Source organism: Anthonomus grandis, chromosome 4 (assembly GCF_022605725.1).
Source record: "Anthonomus grandis grandis chromosome 4, icAntGran1.3, whole genome shotgun sequence".
Lineage (NCBI taxonomy): Eukaryota > Metazoa > Arthropoda > Insecta > Coleoptera > Curculionidae > Anthonomus > Anthonomus grandis.
Window position 1 is genome coordinate 3,602,372 of NC_065549.1, and position 14,743 is coordinate 3,617,114.

At 34.5% G+C, this 14,743-nt stretch overlaps 1 protein-coding gene and 1 long non-coding RNA gene across 2 annotated transcripts in view; one reads left to right on the forward strand and one right to left on the reverse strand.

Moving 5' to 3' along the window:
* The window catches only part of LOC126734854 (solute carrier family 22 member 13), a 33,004-nt gene extending 21,042 nt beyond the window's left edge, over positions 1-11,962 (forward strand). Inside the window, exons 3-9 of the mRNA XM_050438632.1 lie at positions 8,364-8,547; positions 9,677-9,935; positions 9,996-10,294; positions 10,349-10,676; positions 10,809-10,984; positions 11,038-11,210; positions 11,274-11,962. Of these exons, the coding sequence (XP_050294589.1) occupies positions 8,364-8,547; positions 9,677-9,935; positions 9,996-10,294; positions 10,349-10,676; positions 10,809-10,984; positions 11,038-11,210; positions 11,274-11,427 (1,573 nt within the window). The 3' untranslated portion in view covers positions 11,428-11,962. The remainder of the gene's footprint in view (positions 1-8,363; positions 8,548-9,676; positions 9,936-9,995; positions 10,295-10,348; positions 10,677-10,808; positions 10,985-11,037; positions 11,211-11,273) is intronic.
* Positions 2,703-3,445, reverse strand: LOC126734861 (uncharacterized). Its single transcript, XR_007660192.1, has 2 exons — positions 3,196-3,445; positions 2,703-3,143 (listed from the first exon to the last, which is right to left on the reverse strand). It is a non-coding gene; the product is annotated as an uncharacterized LOC126734861 (long non-coding RNA).
* Positions 11,963-14,743: the final 2,781 nt, after the last annotated feature.

Below are 14,743 nucleotides of genomic sequence, written 5' to 3' on the forward strand. Positions count from 1 at the left end.
TGGGATTTACATTATTTAATTTTTCATAATATTTCTGCCTTTTTAGTTCTAAAAATTTATTCTTACTTATATGACCTAAGCGTTCATGCCACAATATATAATTGCCATATGGCGCTTTGGTTTCATGCACATTTATTTGATTTGCAATATTTTGAATCAGACTTTTATTTATTTTAAAAATTATTGGTAATACATTATTAATCACCTTACCAGTTATAATGGTTTTACTTTTATGGCTTATCGTCACTTCTCCATTTGATGTAAAAAGTACATCCATACCTGCCCCTTGCATGCGTCTTACCGAGAGTAGGTTGTATGGAACTTCGGGAGTGAATAACACATTTTCCAACTTTCCATGGACATCCAAGTTGGTAATAATATTGATTTCACCTCTTTGATAACCCTTTACAGCAGTATTGTTTTTCGCAACTGATATGTCCACTGGTTTTGTTAATTCCATAGAATGGGTAAAATATTGGTGCCGATTTATAATGTGATCGGTGGCTCCAGAATCCAGAAGAAACTTAAATAGTATTATTGCTTTGATGGTTAGCAGGTTTTGGCAAATTGCTACTAGATTCATCCTGATTGGTTTGATTCGTATGTAATGTCCTGGATTCCTGTTCTCGTTTGTAGTAGAAACAGTTTGATTTAAGGTGATTTGTCCTACCACAATAGTCGCACCTTGTAAAAGTATATCTCTTCTTCGGGTAGCTGTTACTATTGTTCAGCGTCATAGCAACAACATAACGAGCCTGGGTTCGAGACTATATCCGCGGGCCCCTAAAGAGATTCTAACCTTCGTCTCTCCCTAAATCGACGGCTTAAGGAAAGAAAAAATTAAAAGGCATTTATTACATGTTAACTAAACTTTTATGAAATTAATATTAAGACAAAAATACTAATAACAGTAGTTACGGAAAAATATAAAAATATTAAAAACATATGTACATAATTATAAAAAACATTTACAAAAAGATACAAATACAAAGTTAATATAGAAGAAATACACCCATTAAAAAGTTACTTTTTGAGATTTAGCAGTCGCAAATGATTTAATAATTTCCTTTAAATCTATAGAGCGAGCAACTTTATTTTCAATGGACAGCATTGCCAAAGAAGATAATCGATTTTGATTCATCGAATTCCTTAAATTTTTGATTAATTGTAATTTTGAGAACGATCGTTCTGCCGATGTAACCGTTACAGGAATTGTCAGATATAAGAATCATAATGTTATTATTTTAGCAAAGCTACTACTAGACGAATAATTGTCAACCAGGATAAATTTAAGCAAATCTTTAACTGACCTAATATTTTTAAGTTTTTCAGAAAAACATGTTCGAAATGCTAATAATTGATTAGAAAGTATATCTGATATATCATCTTGATATATTTCACGAATATTTTCAGCCATTTGGTATATTACTGTGTCACTAGAATTTAATAGAATTTCTGTATCCAAAATATTGAAGTTAGTAGATATTTGTTGTAAACTAACTGTTCTACATTGTAACTGACAGATTTAAATAACGCTAGCGCTATTTAAATCTGTGCTGAGGGCTAAAGGCTAGAAAAGATTTGCTTCGGATGCGGATAGGCACATCGATGTAAAAATTAATAGCTGAGTCTTGAATTTTTATGTTTTTTATGTGGTTTGTTAGATTATATAAGTTCACAATATATTATTGAGTTTTAGTTTAAATTTACATCCTCTGTTTATTTATTTATTATTATGTTTATTAGCTGGCTACGGGCCCTTAAGAGTGGCGGGCCTGGTTCCACCGAACCCGTGGAACCATTGTAGCTACGGCGCTGCTATTGTTATTATACTTTGATTTTGATTTAAAATTCCGTTTATTGACAAATTAATTTTTGCCTTTAAAAGAGTGGAATTTTTGCTTCTTAAACGGCCTTGCTATTTTTGGATCTGTTACCTGGACATGCAAAACTTCGCTAGTCGTGTCTCCACTTTCCTGCTGCAATTTTGTTTCCTGATCCAATAAACGTGTTTTTACAAAACCTAAATTGATGGTGTCTCCCTACAAAGTTTCAATGGCAGTCACTATCCCATCATATGAAGGCGGCAGAGTTAAGAGTAAGTGGGCTACTCTACTCATTTCACCTAATACAGCTCCTGCGGATGTTGTCCAGCTTTTGTAAAATTGCACGAGCAGTGTCCTCCTCGGTAATCATGCCCACCATTACATCGCTTAAGTATTCAATAATACAACCCTTAGCAATTAATTCCAATTGTTGCCAGTTGACAGGTAAGTCAATAGGTGGATTTTCTTGTAACACTTGTGATGCACCCTCTTCGGCAATATGAGCTTTTATGCGGAACTTCCATATTGAATAATAAGTTCCATTAAACGAAGTAATATTACGTCGCACCTTTTTATTGTTTTCCATTGTCACTATTTTTTTTTCCGTACTAACAACACTGAAGTTTATTTACACTTTGAAAGTTTATAATTTTTTATCGCGTACCGAATTTATTCAAACAAACGTTCTGGGCCCATAACCTATTAAGAATATGGGTAGAACAAAAACACAAATTATTAGCTAGTTAAATCTGTGGTATTAGTAAAAACCCTACGTCAGTTATTATACAAAAGCATTTATTACAGTTGTTTTCTGTTTTCATAAAGAAAGTTGACGATGTGGATATTGGCTTAAACTAAATATAAACATTATAAACCTCTCCAATAATAGAAATATATTGAGTCATATTTGTTGACTATTAAATACATCTATTTCAATAAAATGGTCTACTATTTACAATAATGTATACATCCATCTTTGTTCCACTCATAATATAAAAAGATCCAATTCTTCAAATGCAAAGTCAACTCTGGTGTCATATTGTGACTTCAAATCACGAATGCATGGGCATTTTCTTTGAGGAAAATAAACATCTTTAATGATAAGGTTCGATATCAATATGGGAAACTTAAAACTGTCCTTACATGCAGAAAAGGGAAAAAGCTTCTTTTAACATTTAAAGATGGCTCAATTTGCTGTAAATAAGTTGGGTTATTGTCCTTCTCGCTCGCACCCACATACTAATTGTCAAACGTCTAAACGTTTTAGGTTATGTAGTAATAACTTTTTGGCTATTGAAACGATTTTACTGAAATAAACTGAAAAAATCGATGGCTACGGTAAACGTCAAAACCGGGTCACTTTTTTTACATCATTTTATGATCTTTCAAAAGGGCAAAGGGGTATAATTGCACTTATTTAGAAAGCTTGAAGCCCTCGGATTATGATTTCGTCCATTTTGGAAGCAACTAGATTGCTTTTAAGGCACTTTCCTATTCAATTCACAGAACACAAATATAGATTGAAATGAAAAACAAACTCAAATGGTATGACAATGACAAATGATGTTCTATCAGTCAATGTCAACAACTGTCTGTCAGCTCCCTGTCAATTTTGCCAAGCAAGATGGCCGATATATGATTCCGATTTTCACCATACAAGTTTCATCCATGTGATTCAATTCACTAAACTCACCATATACAATGCCAAACTTTCAGAGGCGACTTTGAGTGGTACAATCTATAGATTTGTACTAAATTCTTGTACTATTTTCAGCTTTAAAAGCACTAGTTTTCTTTGTTCGTTATAATCATAGGAATTGCTGTATTTATGTGTTATTTTTAAGAAATGCGGACCTATAAAAGCACGAACAAAGAAGTATCAACCGATATCCTTGGCGTAGCGAAAGTGGCCAATAAAAGCCCAACCCTGGATTATATTATCTAATGTTCACCAATTACGCGAACGGTCCCTAGACATTCCTTCTCATTATTTTCCGCAATAATCATAATATAAAACCGAAAGAATAATTATTTTAGCTTTCAGATTAAGTTTCCTAGTCCGTTGCTTTTTAATTATATCTCAGTTAATATGACAAAAATCCGAATTTCAGGGTCGTAATGTATATATATATTTATACGCCGCCATTACGTAAAACATGTAAATTACGTGTACAACTCACCCGTTAATGGTTATCTCTTTGTTTTCGCGTTTTGTGTCCTTTTTTTTATCCGAGATAATTATTTTAATAAAAAAATCCTAAACTTTATTGTACGCGTGTAATTAAGGAGTTAAATAATAATATGCCTGTTACCACACGTATGAATAAAGAATGGGTTGTTGCCATTTATTAACCATATCCGCCGATTGATTTATGGTTTATATGACATTCATCGGTTAAAAGCCAATTAAATTGCATTGCCCTCAAAAATACACTTTGTACCAAATTTAGTACAATTTTTTTTTCAGGCCATTCATAAATGATCAACTGTCAAAAATCTATTGAATTATTTTGGCGGCAAGTTTGAATTTTTGTCTATATTTATGTTTTAATGTCATAAATTATTTGTTTATCGGATGAACTATTATTATTTTTATCTTTTTTAGTACTCGGCCAGAACTATCACAGATATCAATATTACATTGTTGACTAAGTATATCAATCAAACATAAATTAAACAAATATTCCCGTTGATATTTGTATATTCTATTTTTATGCACTGATGAATATCTCATGCAAGTAAATTCACGGGCGGCTATAAAATATAAAGATGATAAATATTTATTTAAACAATTTCATTTATTTAAACTAAACTGGAGATTGTACAAATAAGGAAAATCCATGTGCTAATATTTGAGGTACATTCTGACGAGCTTCCAAAGTGGGTGGTGGGGGAGAAATAATGAATATTCTTTGATTATTGGTTTGTTCATATAAATTCTTTATATTCTATGAATATACCTGATACATAAGCTATTCCATTAATAGGAATATTCTTTTAGATTATTACTGTCAACAATGCATTCACTTATTTATCTATATGTCAGTTGTTAATGCTATTTATGTCAATTGTCAAATCTGTCATTACAACATTTTCAGCATTTATGCCAACAATGTCATATCTGTCAACTGTCAACGGTTACGTTGCATAACTATTCCATTGCTAGAAATACTCCTTTGGAATATTACTGGCAATATTGACTTCTTTATCTGCTTCTTCTTTCAATTATGTTACGTCAATATCGTTAACGGCAATTGTCATATCTATCAACTGTCAACGGTTACGTTGCTTAATTATTCCATTGCTGTGAATACTCCTTTAGATTATTACTGGCAATATTGGCTTTTTTATCTGCTTCTTCTTTCTGTCATTTTACGTCAACGTCATTAACATCAATTGTCAAATTGGTCAAGGCTAATAAAAATTCGACAACATTTCGAGTCTTTATGCCAATAATGTCATATCTGTCAACTGTCAACGGTTACGTTAAATAACTATTCCATTTCTATGAATACTCGTTTAGATTATTACTGGCAATATTTGCTCCTTCACCTGCTTTTTCTTTCAGTCATTTTACGTCAATGTCATTAACGTCAATTGTCAAATTTGTCAAGGCTTATAAAAATTCGACAACATTTTGAGTCTTTATGCCAACAATGTCATATCTGTCAACTGTCAACGGTTACGTTGCTTAATTATTCCGTTGCTATGAATACTCCTTTAGAATATTACTGGCAATATTGGCTTCTTTATCTGCTTCTTCTTTCTGTCATTTTATGTCAATGTCATTAACGTCAATTGTCAAATTTGTGAAGGCTAATAAAAATTCGACAACATTTCGAGTCTTTATGCCAACAATGTCATATCTGTCAACTGTCAACGGTTACGTTGCATAATTATTCCATTGCTAGAAATACTTCTTTAGAATATTACTGGCAATATTGGCTTCTTTATCTGCTTTTTCTTTTAGTCATTTTACGTCAATGTCATTAACGTCAATTGTCAAGGTTAATAAATATTCAACAACACTTTCAGCGTTTACGTCAACAATGTCATTTCTGTCAACTGTCAACGGTTATGTTGCATAATTATTCTATTGCTATGAATACTCCTTTAGATTATTACTGGCAACATTGGCTCATTCATCTGCGTCTTCTTTCTGTCATTTTACGTCAATGTCATTAACGTCAATTGTCAAATTGGTCAAGGCTAATAAAAATTCGACAGCATTTCGAGTCTTTATGCCAACAATGTCATATCTGTCAACTGTCAACGGTTACGTTGCATAATTATTCTATTGCTATGAATACTCCTTTAGATTAATACTGACAATATTAGCTTCTTTATCTGCTTCTTCTTTCTGTCATTTTACGTCAATGTCATTAACGTCAATTGTCAAGGTTAATAAATATTCAACAACACTTTCAGCATTTACGTCAACAATGTCATATCTGTCAGCTGTCAACGGTTACGTTGCATAATTATTCCATTGGTATGAATATTCCTTTAGATTATTACTGGCAACATTGGCTCATTCATCTGCGTCTTGTTTCTGTCATTTTACGTCAACGTCATTAACGTCAATTGTCAAATTTGACAAGGCTAATAAAAATTCGACAACATTTCGAGTCTTTATTCTTTATGTCAACAATGTCATATCTGTCAACTGTCAACGGTTACGTTGCATAATTATTCCATTGCTATGAATAATCCTTAGATTATTACTGGCAATATTGGCTTCTTTATCTGCTTTTTCTTTCGGTCATTTTACGTCAATGTCATTAACGTCAAGGTTAATAAATATTCAACAACACTTTCAGCGCTTATGTCAACAATTTCATTTCTGTCAACTGTCAACGGTTACGTTGCATAATTATTCCATTGCTAGAAATACTCATATACTTTAGAATATTACTGGCAATATTGGCTCATTCATCTGCTTCTTCTTTCAGTCATTTTACGTCAACGTCATTAACGTCAATTGTCAAATTGGTCAAGGTTAATAAAAATTCGACTTTTCGGGCCTTTACGCCAACAATGTCATATCTGTCAATTGTCAACGGCTACGTTGCTTAATTATTCCATTGCTATGAATACTCCCTTAGAACATTGGCTCATTCATCTGGGTCTTCTTTGTGTCAGTCTACGTCAACGTCATTAACGTCAATTGTGAAATGGGTGAAGTCTAATCAAAGTTCGACAACATTTCGAGCGTTTATGACAACAATGTCACCTCTGTCAACTGTCAACGGTCATACAAATTTAAAAACGAGGATATCAATTAAAAAATAAATAAATTTAAAAAAACTTCCAAGATTGCTTCTAATGATGTTTAACGCTTAAACGTCGAGGTCGCCTTAATGTAGACCTCACCTCCGCAATTGCCATCAGTAAAAGAATAAATTATTTCGCACACAGACCATAATATTATAATTATCGTTATTATGCGTTTTAGGTGTCTTTGTTAACGTTCGAAAATGATCTCATAACACGTGTATAATGATATTTAAGGACGACTAGAAGGAACAAGCTTTTGATTCTTCACCCTTCCAAACCCTAGTATCGAAGAAATTCACATGAGGCTTCTGATATATCTCATTTTAAAATCACTTTGATTCTCTTTTTAATGGTTTTTCAATTTTTAAAATCTGGATTTATCCTGAAAAATAATTTCTTACCTCTCTTGAAATATTCATTAACGTTGACAGAAGTGACAGCTGACAAATGTCAAGTGACTTTATAGAATGACAGAGCCATACGTCCATTCATTCTCATTGGTTAAAATACTGGATTTCTATTGGACGCAAATGTCTGACCAGCAAGAAGACAATATAAATTGTTATGAAACATTCCAGGAATAAACTGACTCTAAACTTTAGGCTCTAATTATGTTGTTCGGGCACCCTGACACCCACTCCCATATTTATTTTTACATTTTTTCCATTTGTACGTAATCTGAATAATAAAACAGCACGTGGGGTTTTCCTAGCCACGCTCTAATAACTCTCTAAAAGTCAGTCAAGGTATATTAATGAAAATCCTGATGGATTTTACAATCCCTTGTTAATTTAAAAATAACTTATCCTTCTGTTATTTATTTTTTCAAAAAAAAAAAATTGGAAAATGTCGGCGTCGTCCATGTGGAACTTATGGCGTTCACCTGAGCGATTTACTTCGGGTTTATTTATCATTATTTACGACAGCTGGGCGTGAACTTAATAATAAGACCCATTGGGCGTGTTTATGTATAAAAATTTGTATATCTGAGAAATTATAGGCACCTTGGCAACGTTGCCTTAGGATGTTTTCCATAATGGCCCACTTGACTTACGCACATATATATTAATGAATGGCTGTCAAGCTTTAAGGTTGACAGATCACAAAAGTTTGGTTATAAGTGTGTTCAACTAAAAAATCTGGATTATAATATGCTAAGAACGTCGCTTTTACTTAATTTTTTACACCCCGATTCATTGTTGATTGAAAACGACGTTGCCGATGTGAGAGATAAACAGAGTAATTTGTTACTTATTACAGGATAGCCCTGGCAATCCCCATGGACGGAGAGGTGTTGAACAGATGTAGCATGTACGACGTAAATTACACGGAAATTATACAAAAAGGGGTGAAAAGTGCCGATCCCTCTTGGAAAACTATCAGATGTAGAAGCGGCTGGGAGTATAACACTACCGAGGTGCCATATTCTACCATTGCCACAGAGGTAAGTGTCAAAATCCGATTCGCTTCGAATATTATAGGCCACTTGGCAACGACGCATTATGCTTTTACGCTGATTTGATCATGGCCCATTTGACTTATGCTTAAGGGAAGCGTTAGGTTAATGAATTGCTTTGACAGCGACGTTGCCGATGTGACAGAAAAAAATTTTGTATACGAGTAAATTAATTACCATTAATAATCCATTCAAATTGAAATAATTGTAGTAAGATCAAAATCTGACTTGTTTGATTTTCACTCGTGTTTCTGTCTTGCGAATCCTCTCAGTGCTTGACAGCGACGTTGCCAATGTGACAAATAAAAAAATTGTGTTTTATTTACTTTCTTGAATATCTTGTTTTTATTTAAGAGCCTTGAAGTAGTATTAAGTAATTACATAAAAATTATCCAGTTTTATTTGTATTTTTGGTTGCTATTTATGACCAAATTATCTGATAATGAAGTGATAACTCAAATAAAGAATTGTTTATTTACATAATAATTATCGGAATTCCTTAGAAATTTTACGTAAGTTGGCAACACTTGACCTATACAAAGCCTTATATACGTCAACGAACTTCTGTGTTTGACAGCGACGTTGCCGATGTGACACATTAAGAATCTCATGTTTTATGCACTTTTGTAAGGATTTTGATTTTTTTGAAAATCATGAAAACTTAATTTTCTTTAAAACCCCAATTTATCGTCATTTTGGCAACGTCGATCATAAACTCATCACGTATATTAGATGCAAACAAAAATCAAGCATGCTTGGACAACATTTTTATAAAATCATAATGCGACGTTGCCAAGAATCGCCTACAATTTTCGAAGCTACAATTAATTTTAATGTCATTAATTGTAATACATAAGACATATACTATACAGCCTCATAAATGATAATCACTCGGTTTTTTCACTGTTATTTCAAACTATCGCTAACTTCGGAACCAAGTCACAATAGGTGTTGACCTAGAGAAGAAGTGCTACCTTAATCAAACAAATCCAAACACCCCCAAATCCAGAAATTTTGGCATTTTACTTGTTAAAATAGGAAGCATGCTTTAACTCCAGCACTTGTAACTTACTTACTGTAAATTCTAACAAAGTCATAATTCTTAATATTATTTTAGAATGACTGGGTATGCGACAACGCAGCCCTACCCAGTACCGCCCAATCAATATTCTTCTGCGGTGCGATCTTGGGCGGTTTGGTCTTCGGTTGGATCGCGGACAGATGGGGCCGAATCCCCGCCCTGGTGGGCACCAACTTGGTGGGCTTCATCGGGGGCATGGCCACCACCATGTGCGCCTCCTTCTGGACCTTCGCCGCGTGTCGTTTCTTGGTCGGCATGGCCTTCGATAACTGCTTCACCATGATGTACATCTTGGGTAAGTCTCGAGTTGTTTATGCTGTTTTTAGTTGTTTCAAATCGTTTTTTCTCCATCTAGTGTTGGAATATGTGGGACCTAAATGGCGCACCTTCGTCGCCAACATGTCCATAGCGATATTCTTCACGTTCGCCGCCTCAATATTGCCCTGGATCGCTTTGTGGACCGCCAACTGGAAAATGTTGTGTTACATCACCAGTGCCCCACTGGCTTTGGCGATTTTGACCCCCTGGATCGTGCCGGAGTCCGCCAGGTGGTTGGTGTCCCAAGGGCAGTTCGATAAAAGCATCGGGATCCTTAGGAAGTTCGAACGGTTTAACAGGAGAACTGTCGATCCCAAGGTTTATGACAGTTTTAGGGTAATATTTGACTTTTCATGCTAAGAACAATATGTCTAAGGTGTCGTTTAATAGGCAAACTGTATCAAGATCCAACAAGAAGAAGAGTGCGGTAAGAACTACACCGTCCTGGACCTCTTTAAGACCCCCCGCCTAAGAAAAATCACCATTATCCTGATTTTGTTGTGGATGGCCATCTCATTGGTGTTCGACGGTCACGTGAGGAACGTAGGCACCCTGGGATTGGACATCTTTTTGACGTTTACCATCGCGAGCGCCACCGAGTTTCCCGCTGATACATTTTTGACTTTTGTACTCGACTTGTGGGGGCGCAGGTGGCTCGCTTGTGGTTCCATGGTGATTAGTGGAATTTTTAGTTTGTTGGCTACTGTCGTACCATTGGGTAAGTTTATATAAGATCTCAACAGTACTGTCCACATAATATAGCAAAGCAACACTGCTTGGGTGCATTTACGTCCCACGATTGAGTACATTTACACTACAACAATAAACTTAATCCATAAATTATATTTAGGAATCCCGTCGGCAACGTTGGCGATCCTCGGCAGATTCGCCATTAACATCTCTTACAATATCGGTCTTCAGTATGCGGCCGAACTGTTGCCCACGGTAGTAAGAGCTCAAGGAGTTGCCCTTATCCACATAATGGGCTACGTGGCTAGCATAGTGGCCCCATTTGTCGTTTATTTGGTAAAATACTAATTAACTCTACGTATTCTTTGCTTGATTGCTGTCTTATTTAGGCCAATATTGATCTCTCCTTACCGCTGTTGATCCTGGGTGTCCTGGGAATCCTCGGGGGGATCCTGGCGCTCTTCTTGCCGGAAACCTTGGACCAGGAGCTGCCGCAGACGTTACAAGATGGAGAGAACTTCGGTGTCGATCAGAAGATATGGGACTTTCCTTGCATCAAAAAGTAAGTTTTATTAACCCGTAGAGGTTATGTCAAACTAACTTTTTTTCTAAAATTTATTACTAGATCTGAGCCAGAGAAACCAGCTCTACAAAGATCGACCTCGACAAGATCGTCGATCAGGGCCTCGATTAGGGGCGAAATTCGATCGAGCATGCTCAACCGGGGGTCGATACGATCGCGAAAATCGATAACGATGCCCGAAAACCTCGCGGTGTGAGGTCGTTATTCTTGTAGACTGATGTACGATTTTTTTTGTTTAGGTAATTTATTATTTTATTTAAAAGTTGTTTTATGAACATTGGCAACATGTGGCAACACTGCTTGCCACGAGTGCTGACGAATCTTTCCGACATCGAAGCGGTGTTGCCATATGTCCGCTGTAAGTGAGTTCAATGACTAATTGGTTCAAGTTTTATACTAACTCTGGGCAGTTAATTATAATTTGACAAAGAAACCAAATTCTAAATTATATAAAATATATACAACGCCCTGTATATATTTTTACCAAAATAGTATTATATATAAGTACCTATATAATGTAAATTATATTATTATCCTTTAAAAGCTGTGATTTCTGGCGCATATTGTTGGTGCTAAAATGTTAGGTTAGGATTAAGTTACCGTATCTACAGCTGTCAGACGTATAAAAGACATTTTTTGTTTAGTAGATTTATTTATTTTATTTTATTTATGTTTTATTATTCAATTGCTTCATACAATATTGGACATAAATAAATAAATGTTAAGATACATACAGTGTTTTTTTTATTACTAATATGACGTAAAATGCCTTATTTTAAAATGGCGGCATGACGTTAATATTATAAGTTTTTAGTACTAAATAAATGCTGAATTAAACGCTTTAAATTCCTTCCTTGTCTTATACATTAATTTTGGCATAAATCGCTTTTTGTTTAAGACATCATCTTATGAAAAGTACTGAAATAATCAATAAAAGGGTGGCATACAACTCATGCATGCAACGACAAAAAGTGAGGTTAAAGCAACTAAATTAACTGAAATTGAACCGAAAATGGTGGCATAACTATGCATTTTTAGGTTAGCATGCGCACTAAATACACTCGAAATTAAACGCTTTATTTATATCATGCTAACATCGTTCCTTCTTTTTCTAACTTGTTATTAGTGACATCTCGGTTTTTTTAACACATTAATTTTTCAAAAGTACTAATTTAACAAGTACGAGCTTCGCTCAGTTGGGACCAGTAGAAATTTTCCTTAATTTTGATCAATAGAAAGTTTTTTAAATACAATTTAAGTCGAAATAACCAATGAAGATTGTTGAGCAGTTGCTCCGACAACGCTACTCACCGCGTTATATGTCTTACAAGCTTTGAGTCTACGGTTTTTGGGGTATCATGATTCACAGAACCATGATGTGATAAGAGCTCCGCTCGAATCTAAGTATGTGTTAATATTTAAATAAACTCCAAATACCAAATTTCATTCAAATCAGGCAAATACCAAAAAAGTTTCAAAAATAAAAATTACCACGTAAAATAATAATACCCATTAAATCCCGATTAGATTTTTTTTTATCATTAGGACCCACTGTGTTGTAATTTTTGTCTAGCAAAATGACTTGTATAGACCACTGTGTCGCATGAATATCATAATAATACACGGCAAATACTAAAACGTCAAACGTTGCCGAATTATCACGGCTAAAAGAACCCGATTTGGTAAAAGATATGCACATATTCGGATTCTCCAGAGTCTCTTGAATAATTCAATAGCAATTTCAGGAAGTTCTGAACTATTTTAAGCATTTTATCAATGAAATTAGGAAGCAAGTCCGAGCCGATTCGTCCACGTTGACGCCATGTTGTCAAAACCACCGTAAAAGTCCGCATTAAAATCGCGCGTAGACGTCAAAATCGACCATTTTCAGACGATGATTTCGGGTATAAAAAAAGGTTTTTACCTTATGATTTGTACATGGAAAAATAGTTTAAAGCCTTAGGAACAGTTGAACATCAATTCTGGACCGATTCCAATCGGTTTTAGTAGTGAAATTTCGATTATAAAAAGGGTCTTTTTTCGGCGTTTTCGTTGCCATGGAGACGCCGACCATAACACCGGTCATAGTTGACTCGAACGTCGCTCTTGTGTGGGTAGATTTTTAGCAATTTTTCGTACTTGGAACTTTTTTGAAAAAATATTACTTTTAGGGTACTTGTAAAAATAGCGAAACAATGAAATTTCAGTATGTCATAGTAAAATGAGTGGCGCATCTGCTCGATCGGTTTTGGTTTTTCTATCACATATCGGGTGCGCACAATTAATTTCCAAAGTCAAAAAATGTTAAAAAATTCATAACTCAAAAATGGTTTTACTTAGAAGTACGGTTGAAATTTCCAAAGATTCGGCTTATCACACGCTACAAACCGCCCATAAGCCATTTGGCTCTAGCGGGTGCCGCTAAAAAGTTATTAAGGCTGGAAAAAAAAAGTGTGAAAAAGGCTATTTTCAATTAAGCACTGTTCACCCTGTATAAATAATATGATTAAACTTTATACGCCGTTTTATTCGAAAAGAATGCAGTTTTAATTAATCCAAATGAAATTTTTTTAAATTTTGCACCGTAAAAATTTTACACAGAAAAAACTAAAAAAAAATAATTTTTTTGATTTTTTCCCAAAAAAAAAAACATTGTTTCAAAAAAAGTCCTTAATAAAAATTGTAGTTCTCGATGAAGCGCACCTATCTTCTGTGAGTCATTATTTCCGGAAAAACACCGTTAAACCGTCAGAGGGGCTGGAATATCATACATGTCTGAAACTTTGAGCGTTAAAAAAAAATACTTCCCGTGCGCTGAGAATAACCAAAAACTATACAGATAAGGTCCTCATTAACTCTAATCGATCTGTTAAATGTCATAATATTCAAGAAACCGTTGCGACCTGTATCGAATTCCCTTGACAAAAACCGAAGAAAAATTTTTTTTACTTTGAAGGCGCCCTAGTCCTACACAAAAAAACAAATGAAAATTTGAAAATAATCAAATTAAAGCCTCATATTTCTAGATTATAAAACGGTAAACACCGTTTCTCTAACCCAAATACAACCAAAGTTATAAACACTTTTGTCCGACCGGTCCGAATTTTGTGCGAAAACTCCACTGCGGGAGAGCCCCATAATAAGAGGCATGGCTTATAACGAAAAAATTTGTTGACGTTTAATTGACAGTTACAATTTTAAAAATGGCGGCAATATGTCGTTAACTTTATGGATTACACATTGTTAATTACATAAGTCATTTTTGCTTTGAGAGTGGATTTTTTGACGTTTAAATGACGTCAAGTGTATTATGTCAAAATGGCAGCGTGACTAAAGTTAGCACAAAATAAATTTAAACTTAACCGCTTTAAATTCCTTCTTTGTCTTATATCTTGTTATTGGCATAAGTCGCTCTTTCTCTATCTCATTAAAAGCACTTAAAGAATCAATTTGGAATAATAAGGACGTGGCCAGTTACAATTGTCAACGGGGACAAAAAATCAAGTCTCAGA